The sequence below is a fragment of the Plecotus auritus genome, assembly GCF_963455305.1.
Source record: "Plecotus auritus genome assembly, chromosome: 9".
Lineage (NCBI taxonomy): Eukaryota > Metazoa > Chordata > Mammalia > Chiroptera > Vespertilionidae > Plecotus > Plecotus auritus.
Window position 1 is genome coordinate 140,513,240 of NC_137783.1, and position 22,573 is coordinate 140,535,812.

General features: G+C 49.9%; 2 protein-coding genes across 3 annotated transcripts in view; both read right to left on the reverse strand.

Moving 5' to 3' along the window:
* EXT2 (exostosin glycosyltransferase 2) overlaps nt 1-1,119 on the reverse strand; it is a 123,950-nt gene extending 122,831 nt beyond the window's left edge. Inside the window, exon 1 of the mRNA XM_080643199.1 lies at nt 937-1,119. The gene's annotated coding sequence lies outside the window, so the exon portion shown is untranslated. The remainder of the gene's footprint in view (nt 1-936) is intronic.
* A 4,105-nt stretch (nt 1,120-5,224) lies between these two features.
* On the reverse strand, nt 5,225-22,337 carry ACCS (1-aminocyclopropane-1-carboxylate synthase homolog (inactive)). Of its 2 annotated transcripts, none has more exons than XM_080641915.1 (15): nt 22,198-22,337; nt 20,712-20,984; nt 19,247-19,306; nt 17,253-17,323; nt 15,154-15,223; nt 13,839-13,905; nt 12,167-12,264; nt 11,555-11,632; nt 10,092-10,192; nt 9,119-9,208; nt 7,857-7,902; nt 7,602-7,743; nt 5,914-6,056; nt 5,668-5,821; nt 5,225-5,520 (listed from the first exon to the last, which is right to left on the reverse strand). In XM_080641915.1, the coding sequence occupies exons 2-15, from the start codon at nt 20,982-20,984 to the stop codon at nt 5,423-5,425; spliced, it is 1,491 nt and encodes a 496-aa protein (XP_080498041.1). In that variant the 5' UTR covers nt 22,198-22,337; the 3' UTR covers nt 5,225-5,422. The 2 variants fall into 2 exon arrangements, with proteins under 2 accessions (XP_080498041.1, XP_080498042.1); XM_080641916.1 differs by having other exon boundaries at nt 22,225-22,336.
* Between the last annotated feature and the right edge of the window lie 236 nt (nt 22,338-22,573).

Here is a 22,573-nt window from a genome sequence, read left to right on the forward strand (position 1 = left end):
ACGGCTGTGAGGTGCCCGATGGCACACCACTAGAAAATGCTGAGGCCAGATTTGGCGGGTGGCAGTCAGGCTCTGAAGCCTGGTTCTTCCCCTGATTACCTTTCAAAGCCTGGATTAGATAACCCTTTTTCACTCCTCCATGAGCAAAGCCAACATAACTTGACAGAAGAAAATCTATCCATTCATACTGGCATACACAACCAGAAGGCTTAAATCAGCGGAAGTGAGAAATGACGGAAACTGAATCATATATTTCATTACCGTGAGCAGCTTTTGAGCTCTGAAATGTACAAACCAAGCCCAGTTAAAGTCCTTAGAGCACTCCCCTGACCTAGCATTAAAATGGACAATTATTTGGGTCTCAGTACGTAGATCTAGTTCCCACCGCCAGTAGGAAAACTCCTAATGCCCCTAAGCTTCAAGTGGATGCCCGGAGCCAAGGCCCCGCTAGCCACCCTCCCCACCTGGTCCTCTTCCCGAGATGGGTGGGGCACAGGGCACCGAGGCCTGTCCGCGGCATGCTGCACTCACTGTCCTGGATACCACAGGCCCCCGCAGAGCCCAGAGCAAAGAAACGCCCGTGGGAGGAAGCAGGTCCCCGGAGCTCGCAGGAATGAGTGGGCGAGGTCACGAAGGAGGGTGGGAGAGTCACGGCGGAGCGGGGAGAGGAAACTGCAGGAGAGCAGTGGGCGGGGAGACAGGTGGCAACCCAGTGCGGGGGCCCGCCAGGTGAAGAAGGAGAAGGCAGTTCGGAAATCGAAGCGCTCCCAAGCGGAAAAAGGTCGTGAGCGGCCCAGGGTGGGTGGGGCGCCTCCCGCAGCCCTCGGGCCTCCGCACGACCCGTGCTTTCCCGGCGGCTCGGCCAGACTCCGCGGCGGCCCGGGGAGGCCCGAGCCCGCCCCGCAGCACCCGCTGGCCCTTCCGCGCGGCGCTTACCTCGGCCACGGCTGCCTCCCGCTCGGCCCCGCGTTCGGTCACCGACTCATACTGCAGGGCGGGGGCCACGGCAGCCCGGGTGGGATCGCGGCGAGTTGGCGGCCGCCACCGCGGGCGCCAGGGCTGCGCGAACGAGCGAGGAGTGCTGGGCCGGCGACCGGGCTCGGCGTCTGACAACCACCGCACTGCGCATGCGGGAGCGGCCCGGGCCCGCGCCCCCTGCTGGACAGGAGGAGTCAGGGCACCGCTTAGGTTTCTCCTGGCAGGCGCGTCCAGCTCAGGCTCCATGGTGAAACTCAGTCAGGTAGCCTTGTTCATAATTAAAGAAACTGCAAACCGAAGTGAGGCAGCATGCTTCACTTATAAAACGTCTAAAGCCGGCAAAAATGTAACATCTTATTATAACCAATACTGGTGAACGTGCAACATCCCTGGAAGGCAACTGTCAGTCCGTATCCATTAAATGTAAAATGTGGAAATCTTACCCTAACAGCCCTCTGTGTGACGTTTACCCTATGGATATTCTTAATAATGTTTATCAAAGATATTCATTACAACACGTTTCTAATAATAGCAAAAATATTGGACTCAACCAAAATAAATGATGGAACATGATTAGAATGAAATGATACAAAAATGCATATATGCGTTGGTATGGAATAATCTTCAAGATATGTTCATATGAAAGCATGGTCCAAAACAGTGGGCGAGTATGACTCCTTTTATGTTAAAAAGTAAAACAACTTGGGAGACAAAATATATATGTAGGTGATTACATTAAGGCATACGTATAATATTTTTTTCTGGAATGAATCCAAGAAGAAATTAACAGTTATGGGGGAGAGCAATTGTGGAGGAAGAAATGGGGGAGAGAAACTTTCATTTTGTTTTTGTATTATTTATGATCTAGCCTTCTACATGCCAGTAAAATTCTTGTCATAAGGTAGTAAATGGAGCCTTAAAATTTCAATCAAAAGTCAGTGATGTTACTGAGACATTAATGAAATGACCCACTCGCGTAGCCTATGCAATTTGCTGATACTGGCTGCAGAATCCAAATCTATTTCTGGTCCCAGCTATACCTTAGCGCCATCTGGTGGAAGTTTTCACTTCTACTCCAGACTCACTGGCGCTTCCAGCAGCAACGGTGATTTCAGAAATATTTTTTTTAAATATATTTCTTTAATGATTTCAGAGAGGAAGGAAGAAGGAGAGAGATAGAAACATCAATGATGAGAGAGAATCATTGATCGGCTGCCTCCTGCACGCCCCCTACTGGGGATCAAGCCCACAACCCAGGCATGTGCCCTTGGCCAGAATCGAACCTGGGATCCTTCAGTCCGCAGGCTGATGCTCTATCCACTGAGCCAAGCTGGCTAGGGCTCAGAAATATTCTTGTGAACTAATGCCTGCTTGTCACAGATCCAGGGAGATTGGGACGAGAGTATTCTGGAGATGGAATACTTCCACTTCTCCACACCCAAGAAAGCAGTTTTTAGCATTCCAAATCCACACACCCCCTAAAATAATAGGAAATTTAGCACACAAGCACACATATACCCCAATAGAGAAATGGATAAGTGGAGAGCATTTTGTTTTCTTCTGTCTTTCTCTGTATTAAATACATACATATATGTTTTTAATGAATCATTTTTTCATTAAATGAGAACTTTCTGTGTTAAAGACCTGTGATGGGCACAGCCTTTGAGAACCGATCTTGTTTACTTTATAACGGAGGCATGCATAGTGCCTGGCACATAGTAAGTGTTCAATGAGTCTTTTTTGGATGAATAAAGGGAGCCCCAAGTTGGACGAGCTCATTATCAAGAAGGCAAATGCACAAGTAAGATTAGCCAAAGCAGAGGGTGAAAGCTGGCATAGGAGGTTATAAACAAAATGCTACAGCACTCAAAAGAGAAAGCAGCCCTAGCTGGTTTGGCTCAGTGGATAGAGCATCGGCCTGTGGACTGAAGGGTCCCGGGTTCAATACCAGTCAAGAGCACGTCTTTCAGTTGCAGGCTCCTCCCTGGCCCATGCAGGAGACAACTAATCCATGTGTTTCTCCCACATCAGTATTTCTCTCCATCTTTCCCTCTCCCCTCCACTATCTCTAAAAAATCAATGGAAAAATATCCTCTGGTGAGGATTAAAAAAAGGGAGAGAGAGAGAAAGCAATCACATTTAGTTGGAAAGATGTAGGAAGACTTCATGCTAACATATTTGCTAGTCCTGGAGGACATTCAGGATTTTAATAAGTAGAGAGGTCAATAGGGCATTCCAGGCAGAGGAAAAAATCATGAACAAAGGCACTGATATTATAAAGAGGGAGAAGCAAATAAACTGATGATCAAAAATAGACCCAGAGTCATAGAAGCATAAACAGACTGTTGAATCTCAGAGGGAAGGCAAAGGAGGGTGGGTGGGAAGAGATCAACCAATGAACTTGTATGCATATATGCATAACCCACAGACACAGACAATGGGGTGGTGAGGGCCTGGTGACTAGGGGAGAATGGGAGCAGGCTGGGAGAGGTTAATGGCGGAAAGGAGGACCTATGTAATACTTTCAACAATAAAGATTTTTTAAAATAAAAAGCAATAAACAAAAATAAGGAATCAGAAGGTTAAAAGAAGGAGAAGGAGGAGAAGCAATTGGAAAGAACAAGTCTGTGTAATCCTGTGTGGTTAAAATAGTATGGCTACATTTCTAGGGGTGGAAACCATGCAAGTAACTGGAGGTGAGAAAGTATAGAAGCTGTGATATTAGAAGCTACACAAAGCTAAAGAAGCCGAGGGTGACTGCAGAGAAGGAAAAAAAATATGAGTCAGGACCTAAAGTCTCTGAGAAGGTAGCAAAGTGTCCTAGTAGTTGGTGGTTAAAAGAGGAGAGGCTATTACAGTACGCACTTGGAAGGTACAGGACAAAGCAAAGATCGCACAGAAGTCAGGAAATGTGAAGCAGGAGTGCTTTCAAAGAAAGCGGCATCATGAGAGTGCAAAGAGCACAGGATTTGGAATCAAACCACATTGACTTTGAATCCTGGCTGATACTTTTTAGCTATGTGACTTTGGGAACATCATTCCATCTCTTAGAGACTCAGTGTCCTCATCTCTACAATGGGGGATATTAATGACCGTTTCCCAGGCACTCACTATGCCAGAGTTAGAAATAATACATGTAATTAACCCAACACAGTCTCTGGCACATTGAAGGCATTCAAGAAAAGACAGGGAGGAGGAATGAATGAGGAAGGAAAGAAGGAAGGAAGGAAGGAAGGAAGGAAGGAAGGAAGGAAGGAAGGAAGGAAGGAAAGGGGGAAGGAAGGAAGGGAAGGAAGGAAAGAAGGGGCCTAAACCAAATAGCATTGTTGACAGAAAGGAAATGCTGATTTCACCAACATTCTCTTAAAAGAAGAACAAGGAAAGCTTTTCTAAACAGGAGTGGCGGCCCTGGCTTGGTAGCTCCATTGGTTGGAGCATTGTCCCCATACACCATGGTTGAAGGTTTGGTCCCAGATCAGGATACATACCAATGAATATCAACCAACGAATGTATAAATAAGTGGAACAACAAATCAGTATTTCTCTTCTCTAAAAAAAAAAAAAAAAAAAATTCTTTTTCAATAAATTAAAATAAATAAATAATAAGCAAACAAACAGGAGTGTCGGCACTAAGAAGGGTCCTCAGCACACGGCTTTAAAGGCAATCAGGAAGCTCATTTGGGCTCTGAACGGGAGAAAGGGTGGGTGGCTTTTTGTGCTCGTAGAGTGGAAAGCCCAGCCTTGGTCAGCCTGTCTCAACAGCAGCCTCCATTCAGGGTCCAGCCCCACACCACCCCCCACAGTCATGGGTAGGTCACTCTGGTTGGGGATCGTCAGTGAAGATGGCTCCTTCCCAGAAAGGAGGAGGAAGAGCATCTCAGAGTCAGAGAAACCTTGCCTGACTCCCACCATGGGGTCCTGTTCACCTGGCCCCAAACAGGCTGTCCCAGGTCCCTGGCCCCAGGTCCCAGGTCCCAGGTCTACAGATTCTAAGTGTGTGGAGAACAATTTGAACATGTAGAATTCGGTCCTTTCTCCTTATAGTTTGGAAATTATCACTCTTTTTTATTTGGGTGGTGTACTCTCTCTTATATGTGTTGTTCCTTTGAGTTGTTTCCCTGGCAACAAAGAAGAGTGAAAAGACTGCTAAAAAGAAGGTATAGGCTGCTTGTCTTCTTTTCATGACCACAGGGGGCTGAGGGCAGTCACAACTCCTCCATTCTATAAATTACTCACACAGAGGCTTCTAGTTTCTCCCAGTTTTGTTTAATAGAGTGGGGAAGGGGTCGAACACAATTTAAGGCGTCTCCACTGGCTCTGAGAGAGGCAAGGAACAGTTCTTCTGGGGCAGGGCTATCTTCCTGGCCAACGGCTCAGCCACGATCAGTCTTTGAATCCCTGAACACCTCAGGTTGGCAGTATTGGCCACAAGGCAATGACCAGCTCAGATGTGCTGGCCCCTTGGCTCCTGGGTCTGAGAGGAAGGGGGGTCTTCTGCCACCTGGAGTGTGCCCGTGAGCACCTTCCGGATCCTCTGCATCCCTGGGAAGGGGTAGTGAGGACCCCGTCAGCTCTAATGGCTGGCTGGGTGGGGAGGAATAGCTCAGGCTGCTGGGTCACAAGTGGGGCCAGAAGAAGGAAGGCAGGAAGGATACAGTTAGGAGGGGGCTGCGAGGGCAGACCGCTCACCCAGGCAAAGCCTGTGGGCCTTGTCCGAGAAGACCAGGCGGAACCACCCGGGCTCTTTACACTCGAAGGCCTTGCCGAAGGACAGCAGCACCTTGTTGTCCAGAAAGCGACGCCACAGTAGCCTTTCCTCCTCAAAGGTGGCCTCAGGCAGGTACTGGGAGGGCGGAGGGGCTCAGGATGTGGAGGAGACAACCCCGCTCCTCACCTGATGGAGGGAGGCTTAAGTCCCCTCCCCACCTGCACTACCTTCCTCAGGTCGGCCCAGATGAAGAAGCCTGCGCCCCGGCTCAGGAAGGGGACCCCCAGGGCCCTGAGCTCTCCGGAGACATAGGCATGAGCAGCCTTGAGCCGGGCATGATTCTCGGGCAGGTACACCTGGTTGATCCAGTCTGTTTGGGTGAAAGAGAAGTCAAAAGATAGATCCCCCATCAACCCTCCACTCTGTCCCATGAGGCTAAAATGCTGAAAAGGTCATCAGCAGCCAAGACTGGGTGAGCCTCTCCTCTAACTGGCTGATTAGGGCAGATGGGAATATTCAGTTTTGGGGATAAAGCACCTTAAATCAGGTCATTTGGCCCTGACAATGCCAGGTCCCGCTGACAGAGTCCTTCAAGATACAGACCCCATTCAAAGGCTGAACCCCATTGAGTGATGCCTCCCAGTCACACCAGCTGAGGTTCAACTCCAGCACGGCCTCTGACAAGGTGTGGGCAAGTTCATCTCCCTGATCCTCATTTTTTTTTTTTTTTTTTTTGGTATCCCATTCCATGAATTTTCACACACGTATAGATTTTAATAACCACCCCCACGGACAGGATACCGAGCAGTTCCCTCACCCCAAAGAACACCCCCGTGCTATCTTTATAGTCCCATCCTCCCCTTCCCCACAAACACTGGTCTGTTCTCTGTCACTTCTCCAGGATGTCATAGCAGTGGAATCACACAGTCATGTCATCTTTCGAGACTGGCTTCTTGCGCTCAGTCTACCGCCTTTGAGATTAATCTGCACTGTCGTGGATTTTATGGCAGAGTAACGCCCTGCGGTGTGGACGGCCACTGTGTGCTTCTCCATTACTCCGCAGAAGGCATTTGGGTTGTTTCCAGTTTAGGAGACGATGAAGAGAGCAGCTATAAACATTCACGTAGAGCTTTTGGCGTGACCATGAGGGTAAATACCTAGGAATGGGATTGCTGGGCCATTGGGTATATAACTTTAAAAGCAACGGCCAATTGTTTTCCAAAGTGGCCGCACCGTCTTACATTCCCCCCAGCGCGGTAGGAGCATTCTAGCTGTCTGTGTACTCACCATTTTTAAAATTTTAGCTATTATAGCAGGTATGCAGTATCTGGTCCTCATTTTCCTCATCTATAAAATAATGGGGAAAATACAGGAACACCTGCCTCCTAGGATTCTGGGAGAGACAACGGAGATGATGAATTGAGAACATCTACGTGGGCTCAATACATGGGGCAATTACAGGTCCCTTTCCTACCTAAACTCGCTATCTGAGCCTGGGAACGGAACAGACCCATGTAGAGACAGAGAGAGACTTCCATTTTAACATTTTCCCATTTGTAGCGTCTGCTCTTTTCTAAGTGCTCACAGCTAATAATAATGAGTTTACATTGACCAAGTGCCTATTATATGCCAGCTACTACTCTAATTGAATGAAAAATCACTTTAGCCCTACAAGATAGATACCATTATGATCCCTGTTTTACAGGTGAGGAAACCAGGCTCCAGGAGGTAAAGGACTGTGCCTCCCAGCCAGGAAGTGACTGAGTAGGGTATGAACCCAGCCTGGGCCCCCAGCCGGTACTCTCAAACACCCCCCTAAATTCTTCTCATGCACGAAGCATCCATGATCCCTGGCCAGTCCCAAACCTACTACAACCCTCGCTCCCTTCTCAGGTGGCCAGGCCCAGGCAGTCACCGCGGTCCTGGAGCAGCTGGGCCACCTGGTGCTGGACCAAGCCGCTGAGGCCATGGTAGCGGCAGAGGGAAGCCACTGCAGTGGCCACGTCCCGATTTTCCGTGTACAGCGTGCCAAAGCGGAGCCCGGACATCCCGAAGTCCTGCAGGAGAAAGACACCCGAGGCGGTGGCCGGCCCTCCATAGAGAAAGCCAGTTCTACCCACCTCTCCGCCCTCCCACCTCCCTGACACCCCAAGGCCAGCCAGGGACCCACCTTGCTGGTGGCCCACATCACATGGGTCCTCTGAGGGTCAGGCAGCCTGCAGAGAGCACAGTGTGGGGATGGAGGCAACACACACCCGCGGGAGCCCACACGTGTGGTTGAACACAGAAGGAGATGGATGGATGAAGCTGGTTCTGGGTCAAGCCCTGGTTTCATCTCTTGAATCATCAGCTCCCACACATCCTTTAGAGTGGGGGTCAGCAAACTACAGCCTGCAGGCCACATCCGGCCTGCTGCCTGTTTTCACAAATAGTTTTATTGGGAAAGAGCCGCACTCTTTCACGGATGTACCGTCTACGCTGCTTTGGCGCCATAATGGCAGAGTTGAATGAGTAACCACATGGCCTGTCAAGCCTAAAATAGCCATTTGATCTAAAAGTGCTTGCCAACGCCTAATCTAGAGCAGAGCTCACGCGTCACTTCCTCAAACAGACCTCCTCTGACCACCTCCCAGTAGACCTGGCCAAGTGGGTAGCCCAGGCCAATCCGCCCAGGACTCCCAGGCTTCTCCATTTTAGCACTGAATCAAATGACTAGCTGTGTATTTAGCTGCTAAAATGTTTTTGGGTTTTTTTCTGGCTAGAAATAAAAGTTCTACATAGAAAGGGCCTATGTCTCTCTTGTTCGTTGCTGCATCCCCAGCGCCTCGCTTTTCCTGCGTCTCACTTTTCTAATCCATGCATGAAGCCCATGCTCCATGCACTTGGCAGAGCTGTGGGAGAACTGGCTGAGAGAAGGGACGTAGCAAGCTCTGAATAGAGACCAGGAACTGTTAGATTCTCTGACGGGCAGATTTACAGACTTTACAGGTGATCTGGTCCAAGTGTTTCCAAAAGTATTTTGGCCACAAATTCTGGGCTTAAACTAAATTTAATGAAAAAGTCCAATTACCCAGAAGTGCATGGCATATGCAAGGGGCTCCAGAGTATTTGCTGAATGAATGAATGTATGAATGGATCTGGAACTACTTTGCGGATGAAGTAAATAGCAAAGGCCAATTTCCCACCCACCCAGCCCTCCCTGAGGATTCCTAAGCCACCCCCTTGGAGCTCTCAGAAACCCCACAGAACAATTTGAAAACCACAGATCTGGCCCAGTCCTCCCCTGTTCTCCTTAGGGGCTCTGAGGACAATGAGATCAGCTGGATGGAGGAGGAATCACCTAGGGCAGTCCATGCCCTGGGGCTGAGCCACAGAGGGGCCAGGATGGGGGACATGCGGAGTGCAGAGTCAGCTCTGATGTGGCAGCCTCACCTTTCCAGGCTCAGGACACTGCGGTAACCAAGCGACTTCTCAAACACAGACAGCATGTAGACCTCATCCACCACTACGTGCAGCTCATGCCTGGGGCCGGAGGTGGGGGTGGGGGGCAAAGGAGAAAGCTTGGTTTATGGATTCAGTGCATCCCCCCAGGACAGGGTGGCAGTGACCCAGAAATCCAGAGGGACGGGATCTAGCCCAGGGTTCCCAAACTTGTTTCATCCAGGAACAACCTGCTGTTGACTATATTTTTCAAACACACAGGAAGCCACATACACAAGCAGATGACATGGGGCTTTTGAAGCCCTGTGGGGCAGAGGCGGAGCCCTCGGGCACCCCCACGGAGGAAGGGCACGGTTAAGTGCAAGACAGTTAAATACAAACAGACCTAGATTCAGACTGGCTCCCCTCTCCCCCCGCCCCCCAATAGACTCAGTAAACTTAAGGTAGTAACAGTAACTGTACCTAACAGGGTTATTGGGAGGATTAGGTGAGATAGAGTACAGGAAGTGCTTAGCAGGGTGTCTGGCCCCAAGAGTATATAGCAGGGGTCCTCAAACTTTTTAAACAGGGGGCCAGTTCACTGTCCCTCAGACCATTGGGAGGGCCGGACTATAGTTTAAAAAAAAAACTACGAACAAATTCCTATGCGCACTGCGGGCCCGGGACGAGTCGGCTGCTAAGCAGGACAGGCAGCGGCACCCGGCGGGCCGGATAAATGTCCTCGGCGGGCCGCATGTGGCCCGCGTGCCATAGTTTGAGGACGCCTGGATATAGTAAATGATAGTTGTTACGAAGTGGGAGAGAAAGAACTAGCATCCCTAACCGCTACCTCCCACCCCTCTGCCAGGGAAGCCAAAGCACGTGGAAGCCACAGCGGAGAAAGGAGGGTAAAGGACCTGCCCCAAAGCCTTCGCCAGAACCCTCATCTGCCAGATGCTTTGTAGGGTGAGTGTGGGTGCCTCACCGCTTGGCAAACTCCAGGTACTCCCGCAGCTCTCCGGGGGAGTAGATGTCACCCAGAGGGTTCTGGGGGTTGATGAGGATGAGGCCTTTGACCTTCACACCCTGAAACCACCAGAGGGCAGGACACCATCAGCTCCTCCCAAAGGCCAGAGCCACAGGAACCCCGGGGTGGGGCTGGTGGCTGGGCAGGCCCCCAGGGAAATGTGATGGGACTGTGTTCACCACCCAACAGAAGCGAACGAGGGCAGAGAACTACATCTGAAGCATCGTGTCAGCTATGAAAGAAAACAAATGCAGAGAACACAGCCTAGAGCAGTGGTTCTCAACCTTTCTAATGCAGCGACCCTTTAATACAGTTCCTCATGTTGTGGTGACCCCAGCCATAAAATTATTTTCGTTGCTACTTCATAACTGTAATTTTGCTACTGTTAATGAATCGTAATGTAAACATCTGTGTTTTCCGATGGTCTTAGGCTCTACAGCAGCGGTTCTCAACCTTTCTAATGTCGCGACCCACAGGTTGAGAACCGCTAGCAGGGTCGCCTAGGCCCTAAGACCATCGGAAAACACAGATACTTACATTACAATTCATAACAGTAGCAAAATTACAGTTATGACGTAGCAACGAAAGTAATTTTATGGTTAGGGGTCACCACAACATGAGGAGCTGTATTAAAGGGTCGCGGCATTAGAAAGGTTGAGAACCACTGGCCTAGAGGGAAATATGCCCAGTTGGCCAGCAGGGGTTGCCTTTGTTGGTAGAATTATGGGAGGGGGTTGAACTTTTAAAATTCCCTCAGTGGGCATGTACAGCTTTGCTTACTACGGTAAAAAAGGATAAGTTGACAGATAGTTGAAACGTGGACTGAAAAGGAACCCTGGAGGATCCCTGCTCTCTGCCTTTCTCCAGGAGGCCTCCGATCCCCCCCAGAGGGAGGACCGCCTCCTCAAATGGCCAGGGAGGTTGCTGAGCTTCAGACTGACCTGCTGAATCGGAATCAGGTGATGTGGGGTAATATTTTTAATCACGTTCCCTGGTTGAAGATTTGTACACTGAGGCCTCAGAGTCTTCCTCTAGGGCGGGGGTGGGGAACCTTTTTTCTGCCAAGGGCCATTTGGATATTTATAACATCATTCACAGGCCACACAGAATTATCAACTTAAAAATAAGCCTGCTATATTTGGTCAAACATTTCATTAACTCACCCCTAATGCCTTGGCAGGGCCAGAACGAATGATTTCACAGGCCTCATGTGGCCCTCAGACCTGCCATTCCTCACCCCTGCTCTAGGGGGAAGACTCTCCATGGGCAGGCTCCAGCTTGGCCCCCAGAATGGTTCTGTGCCTACCCCCATCTCATCACGGAGTGCCACCCCTACTCGGAGTAGACCAGCCACAGGAAGAGGGGTCTGTGCCTGGCTCGGACCCACCCACTCCAAGCCTTGGTTTGGTTTGATCCCAGACCTCAGCATTAGCTCCTTGCAGGGCCACCTCCAGCTTCTCCACTGTGAGCTGGAAGGGGCGTGTGTCCAGCCCAGTGACCTGGAAAAAGATCCATAGCCAAATTCAGTGACCCCCTCCTCAAACCCATGAACTATGGGCGCTCTCCTGCCCGTCATCTCCAGCCTCCTTAGAACAGTCTCGAAAAATACAGGTGGGGTCACTCCCCTCTCACTGCCACCCGCCCCCAACCCACCACCACATCAGGGACATCCTCATCACTACTAGGTTTCAAGAAGAGGCCCAAAGGTCCTCAGATTGGGGTCCAAGGACTTCCATGTTGAGGTCTGCTCTGTCCCATTCTCCCCTCCCCCACCCCCCCGCCATCTTGGTGTGGTCCCCTGGGATTGCCCTTGGCTTCTACTAGTACATCAATCCCGGGGATCTCAGAGCTGGGAGAATGGGAGGCCCCGGGGAATCCAGGCACTGGCCATGGGCAACAGAAGCCTCTACTCCCCTTTCAGCCACAGCCCCTGAGCCCTCAGCATGGACATTCTCCCATGTCCATCCTCAAATTCAGATGCAGGAAAGTCTTGGCCTGCAGGAACCCCTACCTGGGGTTCCAGGAACTCTTACCTCACTGTCCAGATAGACATAGACCAGTCGGACGTTGCCATAGAGATAGACGTGCTGCGTGATGGCTCCATAGTAAGGGGCAGGGATCAGGAAAGCCTCTGGGGGCAGGAGTGGGCCAGAGCTTGTCACCCCCTGGCTGGAGCTCATGGACCCCCTGTCCATTCACCCCAGCCTCTCTAAGCCTTCAATGATCTTGGAGAACATTTGAGGCAAGCTCCCTCTCTCAATTCCCAAAACTCTTTCTAGAGCTGGGCTCCACTGAGATCAGTTCCTTGTCTAAAAATCAGCAGCTAATATTTATTGGGCACTTATTATGTGCTGGGAACTGTGCTAAACATTTATTTGCATTGTATCTCATCAGATCCCCATAGTCACCCTGTGAAGTAAGTACTATTGTCCCCCTAACTTTACCAGTGAGGAAACTAAAGCTTAGAGGATCCCACCGAGGCACTCAGCATGGGGGGGGGGTGGGTCACTCTAAGGAGACTTGGACCCATGAGTCGAAGCTGCAGGGTGATGATCTGCGCTCAGCTAGTGGAAAAACTTGACAACATATAGAACTGCCCAGTGATATCATATGCTGTTTCCCGAGGACGGGGTTCTCCACCCGTGGGGGCATTCACACAAAGGCTGAGAGCATTTGGAGAGGGATGTCACGCAGAGACTCCCGCTGCGGGTGGGGGTTGATGAGATGACCGTAAGCTCTACTCTAACGGAGAGCTAAAGGCATTCCTCCACTCTGAAGAGGACACAGAGGTCAAGCTACTCTCCCTTTCCAACCTTCCGCTAGCACAGTGCACTCGACTCACTGCTAAAAAGGGCAGCCTTTGTCCTACGTGTTCCTCTCCCCAGCCACAGGGATTGGACCAGAGCTAGACAAGTGACCCAAGGGAGCCAATCCACTGGCTGGCCCGAAACCCACCACATCTTCTCCCTCAAGACTTTGCTCTGAGAAGCACAGATTTGTGAGGACGTGAACTTGAATGGAAAGGCCATGTGGAGTGGCAGCTGGACCAGCACCACTGGGCCATATAAGACCCAGGAAGGTCCAGACCAGGGGTCCTCAAACTTTTTAAACAGGGGGCCAGTTCACTGTCCCTCAGACCGTTGGAGGGCCGGACTATAGTTTAAAAAAAAAAAAAAAAACTATGAACAAATTCCTATGTGCACTGCGGGCCCGGGACGAGTCGGCTGCTAAGCAGGACGAGTCGGCTGCTAAGCAGGACAGGCAGCGGCACCCGGCGGGCCAGATAAATGTCCTCGGCGGGCCGCATGTGGCCCGCGGGCCGTAGTTTGAGGACCCCTGGTCCAGAGAAAGGCCTGCATTAAAAGGGGCAGGGGAGACTGTATATCCCAGTGAGAGATAGTGTTCCACTGACCCCATTCGTGATTGTCCTAGAATGGGCAGGAAATGTTAGTAATGTTATCATCACTGATTATGATAGCATGGGTGGGCCTCAGTTCCCGGCAACCAATAACTCCTGACCATGACTACGGTCCATGTGTTTTCAGTATGACTATGTAGCTCATGTCAAGCGACTTATTTCAGCCCCCTGTAGGCTAGTAGTCTATTATGGCCAAAAGCATTCTGATGCAGCCCTCGAGGACACGCAGCTGGGACACTGCAGGCACAGAGCAGCTCCCAGGGCTAAGCAGGCCATGGTCCACTTACCCCCGACCTCACACAGCACCGTGGCCAGAGCAGAGAAAAGAGAGGCACAGCCGTTCAGGACAACCACCTGGGGGTGACACATCCATGGGACAAAAGTGAGTCTATTTTAGGAGGGATCCAGGACCTGCGGCCTCTGTCCCTGCATGGCGCAGAGGGAGAGCCAGGTTGCAACACGGTGCCCTTCAGGACTCTTGTCATAGCAAGGTCACAGGAGGTATGGCCCAGTTCATTCCTGTGGCTTATTTGTGGGGACACTGCCCTAAGTCAACTGAGCAAGGAAGAGGGAGCTGCCCATTTGGACTCTTGTTCAAAGGTGTGGAGGCAACGAGGGGCCACAGTGTTAGGGGCAGAAATAGGATCGGGGGGACTAGATATAATTATAAGAAATATTAATCCTGCTCTGATAACCGTGATTGTTCTGTTCTGACCAGAGAGAGCACATTCTAACCTGGCTGAAAGCTGTACACACCAGGACATGGGAGCTGACCTAGGAATGCAGTCAGTCCATTCTCCTTTTCTGATAACTGCCTATCATCATTCAAAGACTAACAACCTTGTTGCTGGAACAACCAGGCCCCAGAGCGCCCACCGTTTGCGACCCTCCCAGCCCTCATTGTCTGTACCTGTAACCCAGGGGTCCTCAAACTTTTTAAACAGGGGGCCAATTCACTGTCCCTCAGACTGTTGGAGGGCCGGACTATAGTTTAAAAAAAAAAACTATGAACAAATTCCTATGCGCACTGCGGGCCCGGGACGAGTTGGCTGCTAAGCAGGACAGGCAGCAGCACCCAGCGGGCCGGATAAATGTCCTGGGCAGGCCACATGTGGCCCACGGGCCGTAGTTTGAGGACACCTGCTAACCATTATATCTTGCCTACTTCCTCATGCCTGTAATTCCTACTCTCCCATCTTTGTCCTTCTACCCAATATAAGGACAAAGATGGGAGAGTAGGAATTGATGGGGAGGTGTAGAGCAGATTTTTGTGGATGACCTACTGCCCTCCCATACGATCGACATTATTGGAATAAACGCTCATATATGATTCTACCCTGTCTCTGCTTAATTGGCTCAAGTAGTGACACGCAGCCTGAACCCACTGGTTGTCTGTTTCAACAGGACAAAGTGGGGCAGAAAGCATACCCAAACTCTACGGAGGGGTGAAGAGAGGAGGTGTTCTTAATCCCTCTTGGAAATAAATCAAAACAAAGGGAAAGGCAGATCCCTACCCCCGCACCCCCACCCCTTATCCCTGGCCAGCCAAAAGCTGGGGATGGACAGAAGAGCAGGAAAGAGCGGAGGAGGAGGGCTACTCACATTCTCTGGCTTAAGGGGTGCAGGGCTCCTGCAGTAGAAAGACAGGAACCTGGCCACTTCTTCCCGGAGGCTGCAGGTGAGACAGACAGAGGGGCAGTGCTTGTCAGAGGGACTTCAACCCACAGTCCATCCCAAAGCTCCTCTGGCGAATCTTCAGGCAACAGCCATTACCCAGCAATGTTTCCCACAAGAGAAATGTGATCAGTAAATGTCTCCACCCACCTCTCCCCTTCCACCCCAACACTACCCGCAGGCATCGAAACTTTCATTCTCAGTAATTCTAGGACAGCCAACCCCACCGAATCAGCAGACCTCAGGGACATCATAAGCAATACTCTCTGTAAATCTAGGTAATAATAATAATAATAATAATAATAATGTTATAACAATGACTATTATCACAGTTATTATTGCTAATATTTATTGAGCATTTACTTTATGCAGGTGTTATTTGGAGAATTTTATTCATTAAGTTTTGCAACAACCTAATAATAGTTACAACCTTTTGTAACTATTATTATTATTATTCTCATTTTATAGACAAAGAAACTGAGACTTGAAAAAATTAGGTCACTTGGCAGAGTCTACACTCAAGGCCAGTGGTCTGGGCCCACCATCCTAATTACTGTAGGAACATGTGATTTGGAGTCACTCTTGGAATCAAGTCCTGCTAAGTCACTACGCCCAGGACAGCATTTGGCCCCTAGTAAGTGCTCAATAAGTACAAACTCTTACGAGTATTATTTACCATCTCCCACCCTACCAGTAGGAAAAATCCCCAGCCTGCTCCCCTTCAACTGATTCTGGCTCCTCTAAAGCTACTGAGAAAGTGGGGTTAAGGACCCCTCATATGAAGGCCCTCCCCATGCCTCAGAGCCAGAGAAACTAAGCTAGGGAGCTCCTGATCTGGGGTGGGACTGGCAGGAGGCACCAGGCCCCTGCAAATGCTCTAGGAGACCCCATGATCACCCGCCAGGTCTCCAGGACTAGGTAGCCCTCAGCCTAAGGCAGGCTTTTTCCACCTGCCACTATTCTAGGCAGGGGTGGGCAAACTTTTTGACTTGAGGGCCACAATGGGTTCTTAAACTGGACTGGAGGGCCGGAACAAAAGCATGGATGGAGTGTTTGTGTGAACTAATATAAATTCAAAGTAAACATCATTACATAAAAGGGTACGGTCTTTTTTTTTTATTTCAATAGTTTTATTCATTTCAAACATTTTAACAGGAAGAATGTAAACACTAATTATTATAATTTGAAACTTCAAAAAATGGAGGAATCATAGCACAATAACATACCTTATATTGAAGATGGCAAAGGCAAAATAAAATTGCCTAACAAAGGAAAGGTACAAAAGCCTTTCAAATTAAACTTAAATATAATAAAATAATTTAAAACTAAAACAAATAGAAAAGAACAAAATGTGTAAACAGTAAATTAAACATTTTCTTTAGTGCAACTTCCAAATTATGCCAGGGACGTAGATGTAGATGGCAACGTAGACTGGGTTGAAAGGTTTTTGGTCTTTAAAACATCAACTTCAGTGGGAACAGTGTTGTTGGTCTCCTTTTTAGCTAATGCTCTGATACTGTGCTCTCCAGGGGCGTGTCTCCCTACATCACCACGATAACGTGTCTACGCATTCCCAGGGTGATGTCGGGGGACGCGTCCGCGGGCATTACAAGGAGCCTCTGGAAGATTGAGAGGTTGTTCCTTCTGCTGAATGGGCAGATATAAATCCGCCCACTCAGAAGAAGGAGCTGCGGCCGTGTTTCCCAACATTGCCATGTTAATACTGCTGCTGGTGAAGGAGTGGAGGGGAGAGCAAGAGAACCCTCCGCTCTTTCGGCTCCGCGGGCCGGATAGAACAGCCGAATGGGCCGGATCCGGCCCGCGGGCCGTAGTTTGCCCACGGCTGTTCTAGGGGCTATCCTGGGCATTGTAGGAGGTTTAGCAACAACCCTTGCCTCTACCCAATAAATGCCAGGAGCACTCACTTCCCAGTTAACCACCACAAATGTCTGCAGACATTGCCATATGTCCCCTGGGGAGCAAAACTGCCCTGGGGTTAAGAGCCACTGGCCTCTGCAACTACTTACAACAGATGTCCCCTCCAGTCAGGGTACTGCAGCAGAGACGGCTTCACCTGCAGCATGTCACTCTGACTCAGCTGGGGACAGAGAGGAAAGAGCAGGGCTAAGGGTCACACATGCTCACAGTAAGGGCCGGTCGGCACTACCACCTGCATCACACAGCACCAGGGCCTCTAAAGCCAAGGGCGTGGTCTCATCATCAAAGAAACGGTGAGAGGGGCTCACGGGCCAGCATTCTCACACCCGATTTGCTAAAGAGGAAACAGAGGCTAAACAAGTCAGGTGACTCAGCCAAGTCACAGAGCTAGCAAGTGTCAGAGCTGAGAATCTTAGAATGTTTGACTTCCAGTCAAGTGCTCTTTATTCAACACTGACATAAAAAAACCCAGAGGGGTGGACTTGCAGAGGCAGTGATGGGAGTCCGTGCTACCCAGCTCCTCCCTGGGGTGAAAGAAGAAGTCCTGGAATTGGTTCTCGACTCCAACTTCTGGAGGGAGTCAGGCCACTGTTGTCCTGCAGGCTCAGTTCAACCTCACACTTTGGAAAATATAGTCATTTCTAGACCATCCTGACCCTGATCAGGTGCTGGGCTAGTGACGCCCAGGGCATCACACACACACAATGTCAAGGAAAGGCCGGGTCCTTGGGCAGTGGGACCACAAGAAGAAAGGCAGGCAGCCACTCGTATATGACTCGAGCCTTTCCCTTTCTCCTTCATCCCTTAGAGCTGCGCTGCCCAATACGGAAGTTGCTAGACACATGTGGCTATTGAGAACTTGGAATGTGGCTAGTCTGAATTGAGAAAAAAATGGATATTGAAGACTTGATCTGAAAAAAGTACGTAAACTGCCTCATTGATTATATGTTGAAATGGTCATATGTTAAATATATAAGGATAAATATAATATATTACTAAAATGAATTTTACCAGTTAAAAGAAACTGGTAAAATTCATTTTAATAATACACTTACTTCATAGAAAGTTTAAAATTATATATGTGGCCCAAATTTTATTTCTTTGGATGGTGCCGAGCAACCTTGGAGTGTGGGGAGCTGGCTTTAGGTAGAACATGCCTTCCAAGCCCACTGCCTACACTACACCCCTCTCCCCTTGGGACGTGAATTTGTCATCTTTGGACACATGTCCCTTTGAGGTAAGCATCACTCTCTCTACAATCCCAAAGTCTGACAGCTAGGCCTTGGGAGACATTTCCAGTGGTTTGCTAGAGAAGGCTGGCACCAGCTCAAGCTCTGTTAATAGACAGCCATTTCAAAAATTATATAAGTGAATTACATTAAAAACAAAGGTAGTAAATACTCAAACAATATTGTTCTTGATTATGTTACCACATTTTACTATCCTCTGTGCTCCTGAGGTTATTTCTATCTGTGTGTCTAGAAGACAAAATACTATACAGGGTGGGACAAAAGATTTACAGTTGTTCATATGGAAAATAATACAAAAATTAATAATTAATAATACAAGAATAAACTCTTGTTTTGTGTGCTCACAACTGTAAACCTACTTTTGCTCCACCATGTATATGTGTGCCACTGCACTTCTCTTCCCAATTTTGTGTGCAATAATGTCATATCAGTAGTTTGAAACCAATCCTGGTGGGAGTATTGACACCATGGGAATTGGCAAAAGCTACAAATCAGCACCCCCCCGCCCCCCAGAGCCAGCTGTTCATTACTAACTACACCCCCCCACCCCCACTGAGTGTTTTCCCTGCGAGCAGGGACCCAGCCAACAGGAGGATCTGTGTGAGGGGCAGAATATGAAGAGAAAAAGAAGCAGTATCAAAGTAGGCGAAGTGACTCGCCCAAGACCACATAGAAAGTTGTCCCTGAGGCAGATCTAGAATCTAGACTCCTGACTCCCCAGCCAAGGCCACTGAGGTAAGCAGCAGGCTCTTGTGGGAGAAGCATTCTAGGGAGCCCAAGAGAAACCAGGCCTTCGGAGCTGGTGATGCCACCCAGATGTGCACCGGACTCACCCGACTGGACAGAAGGTCAAAGCAGAGCTTGTTCTCACTGGTTCCCAAGTTAATGATGCCCTGGAGAGGAGAGGCACAGGGGCATGGTGAACATGGCAGAGGGAGGCCAATGGAAGATCAAGGAAGCAGCACAGCGGAGCTCTCTGCAATCCCACCCTTCCAACCACCCCTGTTTGACTTGGTTCAATATATACAACTGTTTACTGTCTGTCTCCCCCGCTAGACTATAAACTCCATGAAGGCAGAAACTTTATTTTTGTTCACTGCTATATCCCCAGCATCTAGGACAGTGCCCAGCATCTGAAAGATGCTCAACAAATAAAGATTATTAAAGGTTCTTATTTATGACAGCTCTGAAGGTATTACTGGGAATAACTTACAACAATCAGGACATATAACATTCATAATAGTAACAGCTACCATTTACTGAATGCTTCATGTGGAAACACTGTGCTGATAACTTTGCACACCTGATCTCATTTCATTGGGACTGTTCTACAGGACAGGTTCATTATCTCATTTTAGAGATGAACTGAAGCTCAAAGACGTTAAATAATTAGCTCAAGAATACACACCCCAGAGTAAAACAGTTGTGGCCCAAACCCTAGTTCTGCCCCAGCTCTCAAGGCGAACAGTTGACGGTCTGTGGGTCAGAATCCACATTAGATCATTCCATGGTTCTCAAATTCCTCCCTCACAAATCAAGTTCCCCTTAATTATAACTGGGTCCCTTTCTTCATATATATATGAAGATTGATTTATTGATTGATTTCAGAGAGGAAGAGAGAGATCAAAATATCAATGATAAGAAAGAATCATTGATTGGCTGCCTCCTGCACGCCCCACAACCTGGGGATTGAGCCTGCCACCTGGGCATATGGCCTGACTAGGAATCGAACTGTGACCTTCTGGTTCATATGTTGACGCTCAACCACTGAGCCATGCTGGCTGGGCCTAACTGGGCCATTTTCTAACCCAGGTAATAAACTGGGGCCTTTCTACAACACCCTTCTTCAGGGTACCAGTGAAATATATTGTTTGTTCTCCCCAATTCTTGAAGAATTTTAAATAAAACACATCTCCCCAATCTATTGGGGGGTTTTGTAGGTGTAAACGGTACTGCAGTTATGGTTTTTCTAATCCTTATCTTTTAGAGAAATGTACTATAAATTTTACAGTTAAATGGGATACTGCTGGTATTTGATTAAAAATAATCTGGGGATGGGATAGGTGAGGGTATAGATGAAACAAAATTGGCGATACATTGATAATTGTTGAAGCTGTGTGATGGATATCTGGGAGTTCGTTATGCTATTCTCTCTATGTGTTCTATGCTACATCAGAAGCCCTCTTGGATATCAGAGGACCAGAAGTCTAACCTGGCAAGAGCAAGATGGATGCTGCCCTGTAGGTCAAAGTAGGGTATCCCCGCCCTGCAGTCCAGTGGGAAGGAGGGTTCACTCACATTGGGGTTCTTGTCCTCATCATACTCATCCATGTGGTAGGTCCTGTAGCCCTCCTCAGCAGAGTCCCAGAACCATTTACTGATTCTACCTCTGGAGGACAGGTGGGAGCTATCAGAGGAGAACGTGGGGGTGGGATCACCCACTCCATAGTGCTCTGGCAGCTTCTGGTCTGGTTTTCTGGAGCATTCTCTTTCCAAACCATCCCCATAGTTAATGTCCAGGCCCAGACAGGTGGTAGGTGCCCTGGACTCCTTCTTAGGGAGGGTAAACATCTGCAAAGAGACAAAAGCACTCCATGCCTGATCAAGGACTTTCCACGGGAATAAGCATCAAAATGAACTGGGAGCCACCGGTCCTCCTCCTTTCTCTCCCTGCCTCTCCTTTAATTTTATATACTAACCGCATCCTGTGTCCCTGACTTGTTGCAACCACGTGAGCAATTACTTCGAGTAAATTCTGCAAAGTGTATATTCCGTGCCAGGGGTCTGCACTTGCTACTTTTACACAACTTTACTATATAGCTGCTTTAACTTGTTTTACTTTTGTGCGTTTTTCATTTTTCCATTTTTGCTGATCTCAATTTCAAAAAGCCAGGTTACAATATTCTGACGAAAAGCTGAAAGCGCCTGGAATCCAGGGGTGGGGCTTGGGGGTAGGATGGCTCTGATGTAAACAGGGGTAAAGGGTGGGATGGGAGTTTGCTGGGTTGAAGCGGACCTTGGGTGGGGACTGAGGGGCTGCTTGGGGGACCTTCGCAAGTGCAGGCACCTGGCCGGGCTCCAGGGTCCCCCTTCCCTCTCAACGGTGGGAGGCGTGGGCCTGGGTTGGGTGGTCTCACCCTGCGAGCGGACGCCAGCTCCTCCCCTTTCCAAGGCAGTTTCCCCATCTGCGCAGTGGGTATAACCGCACCCACTTCATGTGGTAGCAGTGAGGACATACGTATAGGAGTTAATGGAAATAAAGCGCTTAAATCCTCGCCCATAGTCAAACTTCAGTCAAATATCACTCTTCGCTGATTTTCCCAGTCCTAACAAGACAAGCCCCACATACCAAGTAATGGGGGACACACCAAATGATGAGGGACCAGCCAGCAGCTCAGGGACTCTGGGGCTCCGGCTAAATTGAGCTCCACGAAGTCTCCTCTAGGCTCCTCCCCCTTTGGCTGCGCTCCCCAGCGCTCACCCCACCCCACCCCAGCCCCCAGCCCGGGCCTGCGCACCGGCGAGCCCCGGGAGGGAGGCGGACACCCGCGCTGCGCGGAGCCGAGGGCGGGCCCGGGCGTCCAGGCGGTGGCGAGTCCACAGCGCACCCCACCCCCGCGCCGACCGGGCCTCGGACCCGCAGTGGGGCGGACGGGAAGGCTCCAGCGCCTTTGCCGAGGGCCGCTCCGGGGTCCGGGAGGAGGAAGTGTGGCCGCGCACAGGCTTCCGGACGGAAGGACCGACTTTCGCCGAATCCGGGAGCCAGTCGCTAAGGGAGGGCTACCTGTCTGCACGGCAGGATCCCACGGACCTGGCCGAGCTGGAGGAGCGACGGGCGCTCGGTGGACGCGGGTCAGCGTCGCTCCCTTCGCCGGGACAGCCCGGGGCACCTGGGCTTCCGCAGGAACGTCCCCACCGGCCGGGGCTCGGGGCGGGGAGAGCACAGATCGCCCCCTCGCGACCGAAAGGGGGCGCACGCGCGGTTGCGCCGCAGGGGCTGGGGCTTCCTGACCCTATGGGACCCTGTGGACGCCCAGGGAGTGGGCAAAGTAGGAGAAGGGGAAGGGGCCCAGGGCCAAGCTCCAGACCTTGGCGAGGAAGGGGCAGGCCACCCGCCGCCCCTGACTCTGGTCTCCCACTGGCTCTTTGGGGCGCCTCCC